Below are 21,611 nucleotides of genomic sequence, written 5' to 3' on the forward strand. Positions count from 1 at the left end.
AGTGTGTTATATAGGTTTGTGTGCATGTAAATGGTCTGCAAAGGCTAAAAAGAGTTTCTGTCCCACACACTCAGGACACAATCGATATGAAGTGGCTTGTTTGTTAGCTTGGTCTCAAGAAAGGACACAAACAAATCTATCCTACGAACGGCCCTAATTAACAATATTCACGCTGCTTCTTTCACCCACTCAACAACAAAAATAACAACGTGCTGTGCACAATATTTTCACCATAATAATTAAAAATACAATAGCAATGACTTTGCACAGTATTTTATCTGCACCAAACTACATATGAACATTTTGAATAGATGTACAGACAGAATAAGACCCACCTTTTCAATCAAGCTTTTAATTTAATTGTGCTATTAGTTTTATTCTGTCCTGTGTTTGTTGACTTCTCTTGATATATATTATAATTTTTTTTGGTTATTCTTTTTGGAGGTTCTTTGTGTGAACCTCTGTGTATGAAAAGTGCTTTAAAAATACAATTTGATTGATGGAAAAATCACATGTTTCTGACTCTTCCTGTTGTTATTTATTCTCTATTTTCTTCCAGTTTTTCACCGACCCGTGTGCCAGCAGTCCCTGTCTCCATGGAAACTGCAGCCGTAGCGATGAGGGGGAGGCGGCCTACACCTGCGTCTGCAGCGAGGGCTACGAGGGGGGGCGGTGTGATCAGATCCTGATGGACCTGCCCCCCGCTGAGTGGGACCCCTCCACCCCCCCCGCCCCCGAACTGGCCACCCCCGCCGCCTCCACCACCGCTGCCGCCACTCAGCCACCTACAACCACTACTACTGTACCCCCCCCCACTACTGCCCCCCTCCCCACTACTGTCCTCCCCCCCTCCACCACTGATACCACCACCACAACTCCACCTCCCACCCTGCAGCCATGGCAACCCAAAGCTGGACAGAGGCTGCTGGTGGTGTCGTGGGAGGCCGACAGGGTGAGATATCTTCTAATACATTTTTGGAGGGAACACAGTGATTCTAGCCTTTGCAGACCATTTACATGCACATGTATTATTATAAAAAAAAGACATGTGTGGTGTTGTGATAAAGAGATGCCTGACGAACTGGGGAGAAAAAGAGTGCAATAAGAAACATACTGTATTCATTGAAATTATAATAGGAAACTGCATCGTAATAACCATGATATTTAAAACCTGAAATTCTGATATCATCTTTAGTTTTAGTTTAAAACATTTTTTAAATAAATACAAATGATTAGCTATTTCATAATGAATATATCTCTATATTTCTAGCTCTTTATTTACCCATCACTACACACACAAACTAGCTGTGTCATTTGTTAAAAAAACATATTAATAATAATCTTTGTAATTGGGCAGCAGTAGCTCCGTCTGTAGGGACTTGGCTTGGTAACTGAAGGGTCGCCGGTTCAAGTCCCGATCGGACCAGAAATACAGGGTGTGGATTGATAGTTGGAGATGTGCAAGTTCACCTCCTGGGCACTATTGAGGTGTCCTTGAGCAAGGCATCTAATCAGTAACTGCTCCATGGTTGCCTGTTTGCTCCTCAATAACATAAATGCATGTGTTTTTGTATATGTATGCACGTAGAACTAATGTGTATATCCCCAGTATGGACCTGTGTAGAGAATAACTGAATTCCCCCACATTTTTTATTTGACCTTTGTTTAACCAGGATAGGTCTCATTGAGATTACAAATCTCTTTTTCAAGAGAGTCCTTGCCCAAGAATGGTAACAGCACAGTTACAGACACATTAAAACACACAATCACAACACAGTCATACAACCATTTTTAGCCAAAGCATTTACAGACACAGCGGTTTGCTTCAAGGTCATTTAGAGTAGCTTTGAGTCTGTTTAATGAGACCAGCTCTCTGAGTTTCAGCTCAATTTGAAGCTGGTTCCAAGCTTCAGGAGCAGCGTAACTTAACGCCCTCTTTCCCAGTTCACTACGGACTTTTGGAACAGTTAGAAGGAAAAAGTCCTCAGAGCGAAGCCGATAAGATCCTGTGCATTTTCTGTTTATGCAGATCCTTAGATAAGGGGGAAGAGCACCAAGAATAAGCCGTATATATAAGGATGTGCCAGTGCTGCAGATGAAGGGTCTTCTTATTCTTAATAATAATCAAGTTTAAAATACATGTGTGGTGTTGTGATAAAGAGATGACTGGTAGAGAAAGAGTGCAATTAAAAAACATACTGTATTCATTGAAATTATAATAGGAAACTTTCACAATACGAGTGTCACAATAACCTTGATCATTAAAACCTGAAATTATAAAATGTCATCTTTTGTCATAGTTTAAAGTGGACCTATCATGCTATATTTGAATAATATAGTGTAGGACCATACCTATATAAGGCATATTTATACTTTTTTTTTTTCAAAATACCAAACAGATCATGCATTTTAGCCATGCCTCATTTTGCTCAATTTGACCATTTCTAGCTCTGGGCAGATTCAGTGAGAACAGCACCACCTACAGGCCTGGCATATGTACTACAGCGTCTCCAGCACTCTTTCGAACGGCAATGGCCGTGGGTGTCTCCTCCTGATTGGTGGAGTTGGCCCAATAGCCGTAGCGCCACCGTCCTGACGTCAGCACAGTGTTCAAATCTGGATCAGTTTTTATCAGATCCGTTGCAGCCCCTTTTTTAGAGATTTGGGTATGGAGGAAAATAGAGAGGGTTGTGTTTTCTGACACTTGCTGAGTTCCCTGGAACACCGGGGACACATATTCATGTATAAAAGACGTACAAAAGTGCATTTTGCATGATAGGTCCCCTTTAAATAAAAGTATTAAATAAATGAAAAGTATTAGCTCTTTCCTATACCAAATACCTGGCAAACACACATGCAGTACTTCACTTCTCCCCGTCTGGTGGTGCTGTTGGAGGCTGAATTGAAGCGTCTGTGTGTTAATCTGTAATGTGTGTGTAATGTGTGTGTAATGTGTGTGTGTGCTCCAGGTGACGGAGGGTCTGCACTGTGTGAGTCCGGAGCTGTGTGAGCTGACTTCAGGAACTCTCACTCTGTCTCTGGAAGTGCCCGAGGAGACGGCTGTAAAGTAAGAGCAACTTTTTGTATGACTTTCTGCTGTCCCCTTAAAGCACGGAAAGATTATCCAGCCAGAGGCGAAATGTAACTTTGGGCCTCCAATTATCCCCCACGCTCCTTTTGCATAATCCTTTTTGTACTGTGGAAAGTTTGGCTTGTCACAGAAGGAAAAGCACACTTTTGGTTTTTATATATTAATTTATTTGTCAGGGTTACAGCAGGTGCACGCTTCGATTTGAGAGTCGGGCCAGATTCTGCACCAATCAGAATGCATGACTCTACTGGTGGACACCCAATGAATACTTTGTTATGCACACAAGAGCTAGGGAAAGAACTGTTAGGAGAGGAGTTGAGGCGGACATTGTACGTGATAGGCTAAGGGGCCGGGACATCTCGAAGCGGTTGACCAATAACAACAGAGCCGGCCAGCTAACCAATCAGAGCAGACTGGGCTCTGGTTTCAGACAGAGGGTGAAAAGAGGTGCTGCAGCACAGGCAGTATGAGAAAAATAAAGAGCTTTTTGAACATTAAAGCATGGAGACATGTCCCAGTAGAGACACTACATACAAAAATGAACCTGAAGATGAGCATCAAATAATATGGGTTTATTAAGGGTGTAATAACATTGTAATATGGGTGTTATAACAGTGTAACTACAGTGGTAAAGGGGTGAATTCATTTGTAATGTGGTTGTTATAATTTAGTAACATTACATGACATGTCACTTGTTAGACGCTTTTATCCAAAGCGACTTACATACTCAATACTGTGGGCAATCCCCACAGGAGCAATTTGGGGTGAAGTGTCTTGCCCAGGGACACAACGACATGCTGACTGCAGTGGGGTTTGAACCTGTGCCCCCCTGATCCGAACACCAACGCACTAGTCCATTGCGCCACACGCCTCCCTTATCACACCAGACATGACACTTTCCACCTGAATTGGTCGATGGTACAGTCGGCTTGGTCGCAAGGAAGAACACAAACTCCCAGAATATTTAATGAACTAAACTCACGCTGCTTTTGTCGATCCTCAACAAGAAAAACAACCAAACTATCATTTCTGCATATTCAAGATAATTAAAAAAAATATATGATAGAAACAACTTTGCACAGCATTTTATCTGCATACATAACTACATGCAACACCTTTTGTAACGAATAACCTTCCATCTCTTCATGACCCACCTCTGAGACCTGAGAAGCCGTCTTACACCACACCGGGCGTATTTCATCTTTCCCGAGCTTGTTTTCTCATAAACACAAGAACAATGGCTCCGGGGTCAATGAATAATGCAGAAGCGATGGTCAAGGTGAGTCTTGGATGTCCTTGATGTTCTCCTCCTTGTCGATGGCAGGCACGACGGCAGACTGCGAGTTAATCAACTGCTGCTGCTTTGTTTTCATACGGTATAATTACACACTGCGCCTGAATGCAATGTGAAGGACACTTATGTACAAACACACATGCACCACTTGGAATTGAAGCAGTGACATCGATTTAGAAGCTGATACTAATGTTACAAAGCTGTTTCATCCCAAAGGAGCTGAAGAGGGCTTATTCAAGCATATTATGCAACAATATCAACACTGATGCCTAAGTAATACTCATGAGAATGTACCTGCTTTTGGGTAATATTCTCCTTGATGTCATTGATTTGAAATATTAATGATTCATAATAACTGACTGTCTACTGAATCAACTTTAATAGGTAAAGCAATTGATTAAAATACCAACAAAATTGAATTAAATCAATCAAACCGCTTTCGTTTCATTCCTTTTTATGGTTAATGTCTGTTTCCCTATATCTTGTCTTAATATTTGTCCTTGTTGATGTTGCAAAGGGAGCTACTGTGGTGCAAGACGAATGACATACTTGATCTGACAATTAAAGGTAGGGTAGGTAAGAATGGAGAAACCAGCTCGAGTGCGCTAGAATTTGAAAGTACACAACCGGAAAAAAATCTGCCCCTTCCTTCAGACTTCCTTACAGAGCCCCTCCTCCAACACACACGAACGCGCACATGACCAATGAGGGCACGAGATAAGTTTGTGCACGAGATGGAAGGCTGACAGGCAGGTAGGCCATCCAGTTATTTTAGCCGGGCCGGCTCAGATGATTGGTCGTGCTTTTTACAGCGCCACGGCTTCCACAGAGGAATTTATTTATTAATGTATTTATTGTCAAAGCATTTAATATATTCATTGCTATCGGGATGTTAAGAGCATTCCATGGAATATAACAAAACGTGTTTCTGAAGTGAATCACCTACCCCACCTTTAAGTATTATCGTATCGTATCATTTTTGTTGTATCGTTTGAATGTATCGTATCTAATTGTAACGTAATGTGTCGTATTATTTCGTATTGTATCGTAACACATTGCATCATTTTGTATCATATCGTATTGTTTTGTAACGTATTGTATTGCAACGTATTGTATTGCAACGTATTGTATTGCAACGTATTGTATTGCCTAGTATCGTATCATATCGTTTGGTATCCGCATCGTATCGTATCGTATCACAAATGATTGTCCCTTCATATATTAAATACCAAATGGCTCACTTCAGCTTGAGGGAGAAGTCATTCCCAAGATATCTGATATCTCTGTGTTGTTCCTCGTGCCAAGGAAGATTCATTTCATCTGTCAACCATCTTATTATTTCAGAATCTGAATTTAGGTAGGTTGAAACAAACACAGAGTTTGCTTTTGGTGAACAATGGTTCAAACATAAACACAGTAACAAATTGAAATTAAGAGGAAATATTGAGGATAAAAACAATATTATAAAAACGAATATGTACAAAAACATGAAGAAATACAAAGAGATTATGAAAGAATTACTGTAAAATGTCAAGTATATTTAAAACCAACAGTGTAAGAGCTGTGCAGTTTTAAAGTGGTAGTGTAATCGAACAAATGTGTAAAACTATCAGAGGATTGTGCAAATGTCTTCAGTTCAAATGTTGAGTTACTGCTCATAGCTTCACCTTCAGACTCGGCTTCCTTTTAAATATAAGGTTCAAGGTTCTTTATTGTCAATCTGACATAGCTACAGAGTAATTATGTAGTTGAAAATCTTATGTCACAGGCTTCTCCAACAATGCAACATAATAACAATAAGAGCAAGAGCAATACACAATATCTCTATCGTGCACCTGTAGAAGTTGCAGAGTATCCTGGAATCCATTTTATTTTATCACGGGTAATTCACCTGTGATGCTCCAACTTACCTTAAATCTTTACTTGTATGTGAACTGTAGCCAGCACGCCTTTTCTAAGGGTCTCAAATTGGCTCAAGTTTTCATTTTAAGGCTCTTAATGGCCACTTTATGGATACATTGATTACCAATTTATCTCTGTTATTTTAGCTCCTGTATTTCATCTTCCAGTAATAGATCAAACAGCTTGAGGTCTGTTTCCACTTGCCAACCATCAAATATATTAATTAACACTATCAAATGTATAACACGTATAATGCATCAGCTATATTTAATCTTCTTGACTGTAAAGCTCCTTCAGCTTCATCATGAAAAACACTGCAGAGGTAATAATAATGATTATAGCTCTTTTTTGCAAGCAGTCATTAAAGCTGTTGCGCGTAGGTCGAGAGGACAATGACTTTTTTTATAAATATGAGAGATATTATTTCAGACGTGGGTGTGAGGTTAGCGGGGCATTTAGAGGGATTTAATCAGCAAGGAGCCTCGTTGAATCAGAATCGTTTTTATTACCCAGTAAGTTCACACATACGAGGAATTAGCTTTGATCTAAATGGTGCATACAAAGACACAGAGAGAAGAATACGTTGTTTTGTTTTTAAAGGTCCCCTATTATACTGTTTTTCATCAATATATTATAGGTCTCAGATATATACAGAACATGTCTCTGAAGTGTTTGGCTCCAAACACCAAACAGATCATTGCAGCATTACCCATAATCCCCTCTGTTTCAGCCCTGTTTCAAAAGTGCTGATTCTCTGTCTGTTACTTTAGATGAAAATAAGGAGCCCCTCCCCACGCCCCTCTGAGAGAGATTTGGTTAAAAAGAACACAATGGTGCTCGAGGAGGAGATTCAGGTGATAAGGACGGGGGGGGGGGTTACCTTGGTTGGTGATTGGCTAATGGTGACACAAGCCAAAACATCGTTATGACATCATTAAGTGGCCAAAATCTGATCAGCTCATTTTCAGACAGGTTTTTATATAAATGGATCAGGACAAAAAGTGAGAGAATCTTTGTTCCTGAAACTTTCAGAGTCTCTTTACACAGAGGGGACACATGTTGATGTTGAAGAGACATGAAGAAGAGGGGACACATGTTGATGTAGAAGAGACATGAAGAAGAGGGGACACATGTTGATGTAGAAGAGACATGAAGAAGAGGGGACACATGTTGATGTAGAAGAGACATGAAGAAGAGGGGACACATGTTGATGTAGAAGAGACATGAAGAAGAGGGGACACATGTTGATGTAGAAGAGACATGAAGAAGAGGGGACACATGTTGATGTAGAAGAGACATGGAGAAGAGGGGACACATGTTGATGTAGAAGAGACATGAGGAAGAGGGGACACATGTTGATGTAGAAGAGACATGAAGAAGAGGGGACACATGTTGATGTAGAAGAGACATGAGGAAGAGGGGACACATGTTGATGTAGAAGAGACATGGAGAAGAGGGGACACATGTTGATGTAGAAGAGACATGAAAAGGTGGAATTTGCATAATAGGTGACCTTTAAATAAAAAGAGCAAATAAAAGTACTATTATAAAAACGTCTCTCTCTCACCACCCGGCTGCCTCTCGGCTGTGAGAGCGGTGACTCGGCTTCGTGTTTGATGTCTGCTCGGCGGGATGGCAGATGTTGGATCTCAGTGTCTCTGGCAGAAACATGGCCCTCATTGTTCTTCTCCTCCTCGGGGCCCAGCAGGGGGCCGGCTGCTCGGCTCACATGTTTACAGATGCAGCGCTACGCCTCCTCAAGAGCGCCCTTTTCTCTCCACGATCCTCTCACACATCCAGATAGAAACAAATGAGACCAGTTCGGCTGTTAGGATTACTTATTTGGAATTAGCATTGTTTATTGAGTTAGATATGTCAAGTTTAAGCGCTTTAAAGACGATATATTACATTTTATATTAATATTATCATGAGATCATGCCCTTAATCATCCCTCGATAGCCTGAGGGTTGGTGCTAGAAGAAAACTCATGTAGTGCCTGGAATAAAAAGGGTTCATCTCAGGAGGAGCATTAAGGTGTACATATAATTCAGTAACATTTTATTTAGGAGGCGTGTGGTGCAGTGGGTTGTGCGTTGGTGTTCGGATTAGGGGGTCACAGGTTCAAACCCCACTGCAGTCAGCATGTCGTTGTGTCCCTGAGACACTTCACCCCAAATTGCTCCTGTGGGGATTGCCCACAGTATTGAGTATGTAAGTCGCTTTGGATAAAAGCGTCTAACAAGTGACATGTAATGTAATGTAATTATGAATTTGTTTGCAGAGTAGTTGTTTGTCTAGCGTACTTTTATTTTGTTAATACGTATACATTTAGAATTTCTTTTAAATGCAGCCATTTTGTATCTCTTAATAGTAATAATAATAATAACATTTATTATTAAAAGTCAACAACAATATACCAGCATTATATATCGGCCGTCAGCTCCCTGCTCTCTAAATATTGGCATCAGTCGTTGAGAAACCCATATCAGTCAACCACTATATTTTGTACTGAGCTCCTGATGGATGATAGGCTCCGACACACTGGCTGTATTTCACAACTCGTATTCATCAGGGTCACAGTGTTTCCACAGGAAGTAATATCCCCCCCACTGAGTCCAGACACTGACAGCCATTACTCACGACCCCTTACCCATAATGCCTTGTTGGGCAAACAGGAGGAGCGTCCTTAAATCATCCGCCTCGGTTCAAACACAGGGCAAAGTGTTGTTGACCTTATAATATTGGTGCAGTTTGAAGCTGCCATTATTTAAACAGTGAATATTGCAAGTAAAGGTGTTGCAATATTCCAGTTTTTATGAAAATGTTGATATTTAAAGTAGGAAAATACTGAAATACTGATACTTTTTGTTAAATTATGGACATCTTTCCACATTCTTACACCAGTATTTTAAGTTTAATACATTCTCAAAAAAACACAAAATGCACAATAAATAAGGTCAAAGTTTGTTAAGCAATTTGCGATAAACATGTCCTTTAAAATGTTCCATAGAAGTGATGATAATACCATTATTGGAAATTATTTTTGTCCACAATAATCATGAGGTGAGAATCTAGCCCAATTGCAAACATGCAGTCCAAAAGCTACAAGAAGCTGAGAACTGTCACCAATTGAAAAGAGATCACGACAACTGTTATGAATTTGTAATTTGGGCTAAACTCAGGGCCGTCCCTGGCCAACATGAGGCCCCACGCAAAGTTATATGATGAGGCCCTCGACGGGGGGGGGGTGAGGCCCCACGCAGTCTGCATGATCGGCCTGTAGGGAGGGACGGCCCTGGCTAAACTTTATAAAAGCCCACAATGTTAAGATTTTCTTTGTGATTCTCCTGAATGTCCTCTCTCCATCCCTCCCTCCCCTGCTTTTTTTTCTCCCCCTCTAGGGTGGTGGTGAACGCCAGTGGAGCTCCAGTTCTGTGGCGTGTGAATGAAGACGGTTTCCTCCGTTCCTCCATTTTGAACGGCACGACCATGTGGTTCCTGCAGGGCGCTGACGGACTGGTGGTGCCGGACCACTTCCTGCCCCTGGGACAGAACTACTTCCTCAGTAAGACGTTGTGCATATTCAACACATTTAAAAAAACTGTATTCATCATATCAAGCAAAAATATCCAGGTCTGGAAAGGTAATGCTATGTGGATGTGTCTTAAACCTGCATTTTGTATAATAGCCAGCAGGGGGCGACTCCACTGGTTGCAAAAACAACTCGGATTGTATGGAAGACTACGAGAAAAATCACCCAACTTCTCACTGGATTTATCATCTCAGAAAACATTTTCCTGACAAGTTTTTTTGTGTCAATCTCTAGTTTGAAGTCTTCTTCAATACAGCATAATGTTCATTTAGCAATTTATGTAACATAGACAATACATCAGGGTATGCTTTAGGGTGGGGCTACCTTTTGATTGAGTGGCTACACGATGTTGTCAAGTTAGGGTGGTCTTTAAAGGCGTTGAATTCATGTAGCCTAAATAAATAAGCCTTTCATTAGTTTTGATTGTGTTCAAAAAACATTTTAAAAGTCTCAAAAGTGCTAAGACAAGAATTGTATGAATACATTTTAAAAGTCGTAATTTACATTATTTTATTTACATAATGCTTCCCACATTAATGTCAAGCAGATCAGGATAGTGGAGAAAAGTCTTTAAAGTTAATATTTTTCCACATTGAAGTTTGCTTTGCTCATGGGGTGTTTCTCAATGTCGAGTACGCTTGCTTGGTAGCACATGTCTTCCGAGTCACTTGCTTCAGAAGTGAGGCAAGAATACTTCCTGGCATTCGGAAAACGAAGAGTGGAACAGGCGAGCAAGTGTGCAGGTGTGCGTCATATGAGAGGCCCTGCCTTACATTTTCCGCCACAGATTTGGGGAAATTGGTCCGTGCGCAAAGCATTGTGGGGATTTTAAGACCGCGGAGTCTACACATGTGCAGCCTCGAAATTTCTCGCTACGAAGTACGCCGGGCTCGGTAGAATTCCAAGTATGCTGGACATTGGAACAGTCCTTCGGCGGGACTCGATGACATAGTATGCTTGAAATAGTGGCTCTGGAGCAGCCTTCCTCGACATTGAGAAACACCCCTTGTGTCACCTCTGGTTCCAAAAAACAAGATGGTGGCCGCCAAAATGGTGACCAAAATCGAGTCTTCAAAACCATTTTCCGTAACATGCCACTGACTGTTCTACTTCATCAAAGTGTGAACGTGTGGGTAAAAGGCTGTAGTATACTATTTATAACCGAACTTTTAAATGTTACGCACAATGTATCATTTGAATAACACTTAATTTACTATGTTATTGAATTTGTTCACCCATCAAGCATAGACAAACTAATAAGGAAACATTTTGAAATGCCTCCAAAAAGCTAATTTACAACTGAGCCAAAAAAATCATCTGAGCATTAACGAATTTAAATAAATTGTATTAACTGCGTTTATTCCTGACATGACATTGGGGAGAATCGTACATTTGCATATCAGAGTCAGAATATTTGATTTGCATATTGGAAAAAACAACAGATATTTATGCTGATATTCCATCTGTGTTTTTCAAACCGAGCTACACACAAACAGATGTTGTGAGGAGATAAGTCGCACCATCGTGCCAAAACATGGTGTGAGTCCCTATCTTTGACAGCAAGGCTGTTTAACCTTGTGTGTGCTCGACATACCTGATGCTGCTTCACTAAGCTGTGACCTTGACATGTCGTCTAACTCTGTGTGCCTCTGCATCGCCTGGGAAAATACAGAGAAGGGAAGAGAGGGAGAGATGACATTGGGGAGTTAAATCAGAGGGGTGGAAGGAGAGAGGAAGAGTCAGATAAGAGGAAACGAGAAGAGATGGATTGACAGAAAGGGATCAAAGAGAAGGACAGAGGGAAGTGAAGGTCAAACTGCAAGAGGAAGATGCATGCAGTCAGGAGGGAGGAGCGTTGACATGACATTTCCTTCCTTTTACGTCACTGTGTCTGAATGTGATGGAGCGGTGACTCTGCAAGGCCACCGCTCGATGTCATTGGGCACAAGTTTTTCTGTCTGCCCCCTGATTGGCTGAGGATATTGCGTGGTCAAAGTCTCGTCATCTGTGTTCTCGCAGCTCATTGGCTCGCATCAGGCTCTTAAAAAGTGTCAGTTAATGTTCACTATGAAGCTATTTTTATCCCGTGTAGCTGTCAGGTTTGATTAAAGATGTTATAAGAGGTTTTCTGAACTTCTAGATCCAGAGAGACGAGACGGAGAGGCTTGGACTCTATTTTAGTCACACAGCTATACCTGCATCAGTTCTGCAACACTTTTACACACGTGGTAATTGCTTTGTTGGCAGCAAGGTGTACTTTACAGGCAAAGAGTCATTACATATCTGTCCTAAAATCACAGACTGTATAAAAGAAATGGTTGTAGTCACAGGGACGTAACCCATTGTTTTGTAGACGATGGTTTTGAAGTCTTTTTGTCCGTCACCATCTTGTTTTTCTGTAACAAGATGGTGACACAAGGGCAAAAGCACGACTAAATATTTAACAAGACATTTTTAGGCAACACAATGTTACAATTCATGTTTTTAAACACAGAGAGCATCCTGACTGGACAATGCAGTGGTAGCCCCGCCCTAAAGCATAAGCTATTTTATGATCTATTTTACTCTAAATGGGAAAATTATTTACAAAATGAGAATCATTCTGTATTGAAGAGGACTTGATACTAGCAAATGTCATAACAATTCTTTTTCAAGGTAAAACATCAAATAATAAGTAGGGGAATGTGGGGAATGTTTCTTAAGGAGGCGTGTGGTGCAGTGGGTTGATCGTTTGTGTTCGGATCAAGTGGTCACAGCAGGTTCAAACCCCACTGCAGTCAGCATGTCGTTGTGTCCCTGGGCAAGACACTTCACCCCAAATTGCTCCGGAAAATGTTAACTGGGATAATAAATCAAGTCAGAAGTAGGGTCATTTTCTCATAGACTTCTATACAATCTGACATCTCTTCAACCAGGTGAGTCGCCCCCTGCTGGATATTAGACAGAATGCAAGTAAAGGCATTTTATCATCAGTTGTGATGTGATTGTGATGATCAGGTTGTGGCTTGCCTTTAGCATGTGTTAATCTCAACTATATTTATTTGAATAAATATCTCTCTTCTTTAATAAAAAGCACATTTCAAAATTATGTGGGATATTGTTTTTAACCCTTAGATGCACGAGTGACTGGACCCTACACTCTTCCACAAGTGGGTCAAAAAGGACCCGTATTAGAATAATATGTGTTTTTATGCCATTTTTGTCATTTTGGTTAAGAAAAATCACTTGTATAATATTTAGTATTATATTTTGGTTCACACTAGAAATATTTTATATTTAATTTTTCACTATTTAAAATTTTAGACATTTTTTTTATATTTTGAAAAAAAAACTTTTCCCATAGGAGTCCATAGAAAATGCATGAGGGTCATTTTTGACCCACTTATGGAAGCTTGGGGTAGTAATACAAAAACTACAATTTCTTAAAATGTAGATAAAAAATGTGAATGGCATGATATCCAAAACATGTTTTTTGAGGAATAGCTGGAATATGAATTTTTTTTTTTTATTACAAAGATACTTCAAGAAAACCACCTCACCGGGTCAAAAAGAAAAACACTTATGCATCTAAGGGTTAATCATGCCAATGCAGGACACACTTTTAAAACATAATGAGTGAAGAAAATATAAAAGGCCTGTTCTGTTGTAGGTGTGTTGCGCGTGGGCACCCCCACAGCCCCGGAGGTCACGCTGCGTCTCAACCTGACGGTGAAAGCCAGCAGCTGCGTGGAGCCCGGCAGCAGCTTCAGCGACCCTCAGTGCTCCGGGAAGGGAAAGTGCATCACGCAGCCCTCTGAGGTGAGACATAAAGTGGCTTCTTATCAGGAAAACAGCAACAGTGAGCAGTAGGCGAGGCAAGGCACTTTTATTTATATAACACCTTTCAACACAAGGCAATTCAACGTGCAGCAGAAACACATTATAACATGGCATTTAAAAACAGTCAAAGAGAATAAAAGAAACATAAACGAAACTCATATAGAATCCTGCAGTATTTTTTCATACTTTGATTGGAAATCTATTAAGTTAAAAATAAGATAAGATGTACTTTATTTGCTTCCAATGTGGGAATTGTTTTCGTCACAGCAGCACTTAAACAAGGCATTGCACACAATGTGAAAGTAAACTTAAGTTACTTAAAAGTAAAAATATATACATTATGACAGTGATAGAGGCAGTGAGTCCTCAAAAAGAGATGTATGTGGTAAGGAGACACATCGAAATTCTAAACAAAGCATCCAAATACTTGCAGTCAAATAATATACAGTTTTTCTTTCAGTCAAGATTTGCTGTTTTGCACAAGCGATGTTTCAAATACCTGATCTTGTCGGTACTGAAGTGGGCCGGTCGGACGATGTGGGCCGGTCGGATAAGTCACTAGCACCCAATTTACTAGCGGTATGTACTTGCGGTACCGAGGTGGGCCGGTCCAGAGTCCCGGGCTGATTTTTAGTCCCAGTCCGCCCCTGCTGCAGCTTCATCAGTGCGTCCAGCGATGCCTTTTTTGCCATTATTTACAAAAGTATAGCAGAAAAATAAATACATCTTCTTCCTGGGATTCACTCAACAGAGACTTAGAGCTTTGGACAAATGTCATGTAAAAATCAAAAGAACAAAAGCCAGTCCCACAAATGACAGACGTTGCATTCATTATTCATTATCTGAAAGTCAGAAATGCATGTGGGTCTTGGTGTCTAGCCCCCTTTAGGATAAAAAAAAACATGCACATTAAACCAAAAGACATGCAATGACTCGCTGGACATGTGTGAAAAATATCCAAACACTAGTGAAGGGAGTGTTTTGCGGAGATCATCTAATGGTTTCTGTCTATAAACTCAGCTCCTCATTATCTCTCGCCTCGCCTGTCACTGCTTCTTGTTACTGCGCGGTTATATAGTCTCATTATTCCCATTTCACAAGTTTCTCTTTCTCCCATTGTTTCACCTGCAAGGCTCATTGATTTGACGTGTGTGTGTGTGTGTGTGTGTGTGTGTGTGTGTGTGTGTGTGTGTGTGTGTGTGTGTGTGTGTGTGTGTGTGTGTGTGTGTGTGTGTGTGTGTGTGTGTGTGTGTGTGTGTGTGTGTGTGTGTGTGTGTGTGTGTGTGTGTGTGTGTGTGTGTGTGTGTGTGTGTGTGTGTGTGTGTGTGTGTGTGTGTGTGTGTGTGTGTGTGTGTGTGTGTGTGTGTGTGTGTTTTGCAGAGTACTTTCTTCTGCGAGTGTGAGGACGGCTACACTGGAATCTTTTGCGAAGAATTTGACGCCTGCCACCGCCGGCCTTGTCGCAACAACGGCACCTGCACTGACGTGAGGCAGGGGGGGGAAGGAAGGAACTTCACATGCACCTGCCCACCAGGTGTGTGTGTGTGTGTGTGTATGTTAGAAAAATATCACTCGTCACCGGCTTGAGCTTCAATATCAGGATCTCCTCTCCAGAATGGAAGTAGTCATCACATACAGAGCATCAACTAGTTCCTGAACAGTGTCCTTCATATGCTGATATCCAAGAGAGGGAGTTACACAGTCACAAGATGGAGGAATAGAAAGCAGTATTCAATGTTTACTTCAGATTAGCTCCACGTCAGAAATGATCATGCTTGTCATATGTCTATCTCCATAGAGGCTGAATCATCATGTTAATCACATAGCTATCATATGCCTAAAACAGTCCTGATGCTCTTCTAGCTAATCATACATCCTGTCATGTACACAGCTGCAGTTGGGATACCTTTGTTATCATGTGTACTCTCATATTGGAATAGGACATTCAGTATTTTCCCAACAGTGTACATTACAACAAATAAGCAGAAAACAAATAGGTAAACCAATTTTGGAAGTTCAACATCTTAGATTTAGATAGAATCTTGTTTCTTACTTGATTAAATGTTTTCCCATCGCAGTTCCTAAAGAGTCTCAGTCAAACTGTGAGGTCTCATATTGTAGAAAATCTCTGAATAAGAGCACAGGAGCAGTGATCGCTTTAAACCTTTGACCTTGTCGGATACATTTTACGACAGGGACTTGAAGTGAAGGTCAGAAGGTAAATGTTGGAGCCGACCACTGATTGGCTGTCGCTCCACATCAGAGAGCTGCCCTAACAAGCCCTTTGTGAGCAGCTGGTGTAAGAAAAACAGGGGGGAAAAGGTGCAAAAACAACCAATTTAATTGAACTAGGTGCTGGAAATAAGTGCATTTTGCGGATTTTGGTGGATTATTTACATTGTAATTTTTTAGCTGGTACTCTTCCTCTTCACATAACATTTATATTATAGACAACAGACACACATTTACATCAAAGTAAACATAATGAAATCATTCCTCAAACATTTTAAAAGCAAGAAAGAAAATACACCTTTGAATTATTGCATTTAAATTGTCTATTGTTTTATTGTGTGTGAGCTGTGCTGTGTGATTTTGTGTTTGTTTATTTGAGTGTACAGCACTTTGGTCTGGAGGTTTTACAGTGCCTCATAAATAAAGCTGTATTGTATTGTATTGTATTATTGTCACATCATGCCTTTGTAGTGTTTTTTCACTTTGTTCTTCTATATTTTCTAGCCTAATCGGGTCACTTTTGGCAGCATTTGGCCAAATTGAATGAAGGAGTCTGATTATAATCTTTATTTGTTGTGTGTGTGTCAGGTTATGAAGGGGAGCGCTGCCAGCTGCTGGTGGATCACTGCGTCTCTGAGCCCTGTAAGAACGGAGCCACGTGCTTCAGCAGTCTGGCCGGGCCCCGCTGCTACTGCCCCGAAGGTAACAGCACTATTTATTCATATTTCGCTTTTTTTAAATGTAGAGTCAGAGAAAGAGGGGGTAATAGACGGCCAATTGTCCCAGGCGGGATTCGAACCTAGGTCCTTCGCTCGGGGACCAAGCCTTAAAGTGGACCTATCATGCTATATTTGAATAATATAGTGTAGGACCATACCTATATAAGGCATATTTATACTTATACTACCAAACAGACCATGCATTTTAGCCATGCCTCATTTTGCTCAATTTGACAATTTATAGCTCTGTTTGTGCAAGGGCAGATTCAGTGAGAACAGCACCATCTACAGGCCTGGCATATGTACTACAACGTCTCCAGCGCTTTCGAACGGCAATGGCCGTGGCTGTCTCCTCCTGATTGGTGGAGTTGGCCCAATAGCCGTAGCGCCACCGTCCTGACGTCAGGACAGTGTTCAAATCTGGATCAGTTTTTATCAGATCCGTTGCAGCCCCTTTTTTAGAGATTTGGGTATGGAGGAAAATAGAGAGGGTTGTGTTTTCTGACACTTGGTGAGTTCCCTGGAACACCGGGGACACATATTCATGTATAAAAGACGTACAAAGTGCATTTTGCATGATAGGTCCCCTTTAATATATGGGTCGTCAGCTCTACCGGCTATACAGCGACCCAATTTATACATATTTTTATTTCTTACCATTACCAATTTCATGTATTTCCTCTCTACATATAGGCAAGGCAAGGCACATTTATTTATATAGCACTTTACAACACAAGGCAATTCAAAGTGCTTTACAAAAATGAAAGACATTAAGAGCATAACACACATTGGAAACATTAAAAAGCAAATATAATAAAACATGAATAACACAGGTACATGCATAAAAGTTACAGTGCAGTGTAAGATGTGAATAGTTCAATTAAAATCAGCGGCAACAAGAAAGTATCCTTTCCTAATTTGCACTGAAACCGCTCACAACAACAACGAATGGGATACATAATGTCTAACCTCATCTCATGTGTGGGTGAATTTACCCTCAGGGATTAATAAAGTGGTTTTAATTGTAATCCAAATGTATGACAACCGTGAGAATGACAACACAGTATTATTATTTATTTGTATGCTCTTCTCTGATTGTCTGTAAAGTGTCTTTGAGCACTGGGAAAAGCGCTATGTTGTGTTATTATTATATTATTATTACACACTATGATATGATACTTGCCCTTGAAAAGCATTCTTAAAAATGTGTTATGATTATTTTTATGTAGCATTATGAATGGTAATGAGTCCTTATTACTATTTAAATAAGTATACTTTATTCCAATTATAACGCAATATAAGTAATAATGCATTAAAGGCATTGGCGTCCTTACTAAGATATTAATACTCATAAACACACATAACTCAAGCGTCTCGTTTTTTTAAATCCAGCAGCCGTATGTGTGTTTTTCGGCTGTCTGAATCCAGTTATTATCCACTCGGAGTGTGTGCTGCGGGTTAACAGTATCTGTGCCACAGAGATGCTTAATTTAAACCTTCCTTCTCTATTCTAATTAGTCTTCATAGCCTCAGCGACCTGCATCCGCCTCTCTGGGGAAATCTATGACCGCAAAAACTTCTGCCAGAGCAGTGTTTTCTCCACCAGAGCCCAGCGTACATCGTGTACTGCGTATATAGAGTGGGGATATATAGAGAATGCAGGGAAAACATTAGCTAACAATGGACCTGGCCACGTAAATAAAGAAACAGCAGATGGAGGCTGTTTCATTGTTCCCCGTATATACAGCTCCCAGCAGTCACTTTATTCTCAAACTGGAGGAGGCCGTGCTCACACTGACTGAACTGCTGATCTGCAGCTGGAGAAAAACAAGTTCTCCAATGAGGAGAGGAATTCATAATCCATCACTCGTGTGTGTCTTCATAACGAGAGAGAAACAGGGGCGAGGAGAAGGCCAGAACTTTTTAATCAGTGCGAGAGTTTGTCAAAATCGGCTCTTCAAAGATGTCATGAAAAATATTCGATTATTTGGTCTTTTTACTTTAAAGACACTCTTTTATGCTCTTTGGGGTTGTTTCCTTTCCTGTAATGTGTTATATAGGTTTTAGTGCATGTAAATGGTCTGCAAAGGCTAAGATCCCCCCCTCCCCCCCTCTGCCTGAAACGCCTCCATTGGACTCCTTTGTTTACTTCTGGAACATAATGACATCACTAAGTAACACTCAGCCACTATTATTGGCCAGCGCTCCAACGCATTGTACGTGATAGGGTAAGGGGCGGGACATCTCTAAGCGGTCGATTCATCAAAACAGAGCCGGCCAGCTAACCAATCAGAGCAGACTGGGCTCTGGTTTCAGACAGAGGGTGAAAAGAGGACATTTTATTTATTTAGCTAACTGTTTTAATAAAGTGTATGGAAGATTGTAATAAAGCATCAATAGTCAAATGAAGTAAAAACCACTTGACTTTACAATCTGTACTGAATAAAACACCATCTGCCGTTAAACCTGAGCATAATCAAGTTCAAGAATCTTTAGGAGTCACTAAAGGAAGGATCACTCGCCCTTGACGAATACAGATGCAAAATATGTTGAAAATAGAATCTGATGGAAATGCACCAAAAAAAGGCCATCTTTAGCCTTCAACCTCAACATAGGAAATCCATACATGAGGATGTCTCAGCACACGGCACGCTGTTTAACAAATGATCAATCAATAACTGGGTGAAAATGCTGAACAACACTCACATCCTAGAAGAAAACACACACTGAATAAATAAATAAAATCCCTTTTTTCCATTGTTCTGGAAAGGTTTTGGTCAACGTTTATGTGACTGCTAACTGGTCCTTTTAATTCTAGGTTGATTCATTTACGATTCAAGGGAATAAATCAGGGGTGTCAAACTCAAGGCCCGGGGGCCAAATCCGGCCCGCGACTTCATTTTATGAGCTTGCAAAGAATATAATATGTTTATTATACGGTTACATGCCGATTTACAGAAGCACGTTGCCCATAAACTACATGTCCCACAATGCATCTCAAATATGCCTTTTTTCTCCGAATTTGACTTCTTTTCTTCAAAGATTTACTTTTTTTTTCAAAATGTCACTTATTTTGTGTGACTTCTTTTTTTGATTTTGACTTCAGAATTTGGCTTTTTTTAAATAAACTCATTTTGTGACATTCTCACTGAAGGGACTTGCAATTATTTGCCCTAGACTTCTGCTTTCAGAAGTAGTTAATTATATAGTTATTACCCTATCCGATAATAATCCAATGCAATATAATAATATAATATAATATGTATTATAAAACGGACAAGTAAAATCAAGCAATCTGATTGGTTCTTAACCGTGGTATACTGAGCGTATACCACGGGTAGAATTGTAAGTTACTTTTCACAACAAGTCAGTATCCCTCCGCGTCTGAGATAAACAATATACAGTTGGGCTGAAAAGCAAACTGCCTGCAGTTTGCTTTTCAAACTGGAACAAGAAAGCAGCGGAGAAGTAACGGGGCAGAAACCCTCCTTTTTACGCAGCGGTCCAGACATAGACATCAAACGGCAAAAACATATTCAGTGTGCAGTTCCTTTGGCATTAGGGCAGGGATATTTAGATACTTTCCAAGGTTTGACATAATGAATTGTGCTACTTTTAAAGCAAGCAACCATGTTTTCAAATCTGTAATCAAAAAGGTCCGCAAAAACATTTAAGATCCTCCGGGGTGGGTCTTACTATGGAGGAGTGGATTGAGGAGTGCCTATCTCCAGAACAAAAAGCACCTGAACGACGACATGTAGAGCTACGTGAAGAGCAGGTAGACCAACTGGAAAAGTATCACCATTCAAAAGCTTTCTGATGCGGGTCTTGAAACAAAGCAGAGAAATTATGACCGTTAGTGGCCACAGGTGCGAAAGCTCTCTCCAGAGCTACTGGAAGCCCAATCTCGGGGACCGGAGCAAGTGGAGCAATATTCTCGCCACGCCAAGCAACAGCCTAGAACAACCTCAGCCTATACAAGTAACCACGTAAGCCATGCTACTGATGCTGGACAGTTTTTCAGTGGGTGCACAATAAACGGCAACATACACATTAATGTAAATAAATAGCCAAATAATGGATCAACGCTCTATGTCTAATATGTTCGCTAGCTGTTGTTAGTGTTGTTGCATAGCAACCACCTCGCACTATGTTTCGTGCAGAAGGCAACGGAGGGACTATTTTATTTTGAACATCATTATTTACTAATAAAAACTATTTAAATTAGAGTGTGTATTTTTCTTTCATATTGCCACACTTGGTAACCGTTTTATAAACGGGCCGCGTCGGGCCGAACCACGCCCCTTAGCTGTGATATAATGAGCATATACCACGGCCTGTCGTGAGCTATTGCTTAAATATAATAGATTATTTTATATTATTAAATATTTATATATGTATTTTTATATAGTCTTATATATATGGGCTCAGAACAGTCTCATAATACACACATGCACACAGAAGGATTCACACTTGTATTTCCGGATCCACACTTGTGTTTTTCAATGCACACACAAATGTGTTCCGTTTCATATACATGTAAATAAAATCCAAATACAGAAAAAAGTTTTACATATGTATTTTTGATCCTCACATATTTGTTTTCCGTTTAAATCCCCTGCACCTACAAACACAAACCGCTTTCTGTGCATGGATCGCTGTGCATTCGTGTGTGGGTTTTTTGAGACTCCCCTGACGGTGACCCGATTCGTACTTGTAATTTGTTCTATCTATAGCCAATCAGATGTCCCCTCAATTCTAAGCCAATCACATGAGCGCGTCCCCACGAGGGTAGATTTCTTGCGTTCATGACACTTCATATACGCATTTTGCGCTGTCCGGAGCAGGGTGGACAGAATTTATTTTACCGGACAAATTTGAAACTTACCGGTCATGTTTCAATAATAATAATAATAAGAAGAAGAAGAATTGTGTAGCAGAGTTTCCGTTAGCAGGTAATTA

General features: G+C 40.5%; 1 protein-coding gene across 1 annotated transcript in view; it reads left to right on the forward strand.

Moving 5' to 3' along the window:
* The window catches only part of dner (delta/notch-like EGF repeat containing), an 82,326-nt gene that overhangs the window by 40,932 nt on the left and 19,783 nt on the right, over positions 1-21,611 (forward strand). Inside the window, exons 2-7 of the mRNA XM_034114495.1 lie at positions 560-952; positions 2,970-3,067; positions 9,689-9,852; positions 13,529-13,677; positions 15,079-15,232; positions 16,519-16,632. Of these exons, the coding sequence (XP_033970386.1) occupies positions 560-952; positions 2,970-3,067; positions 9,689-9,852; positions 13,529-13,677; positions 15,079-15,232; positions 16,519-16,632 (1,072 nt within the window). The remainder of the gene's footprint in view (positions 1-559; positions 953-2,969; positions 3,068-9,688; positions 9,853-13,528; positions 13,678-15,078; positions 15,233-16,518; positions 16,633-21,611) is intronic.

Source organism: Trematomus bernacchii, unplaced genomic scaffold (genome assembly GCF_902827165.1).
Source record: "Trematomus bernacchii unplaced genomic scaffold, fTreBer1.1, whole genome shotgun sequence".
In the NCBI taxonomy this organism is placed as follows: Eukaryota; Metazoa; Chordata; class Actinopteri; order Perciformes; family Nototheniidae; genus Trematomus; species Trematomus bernacchii.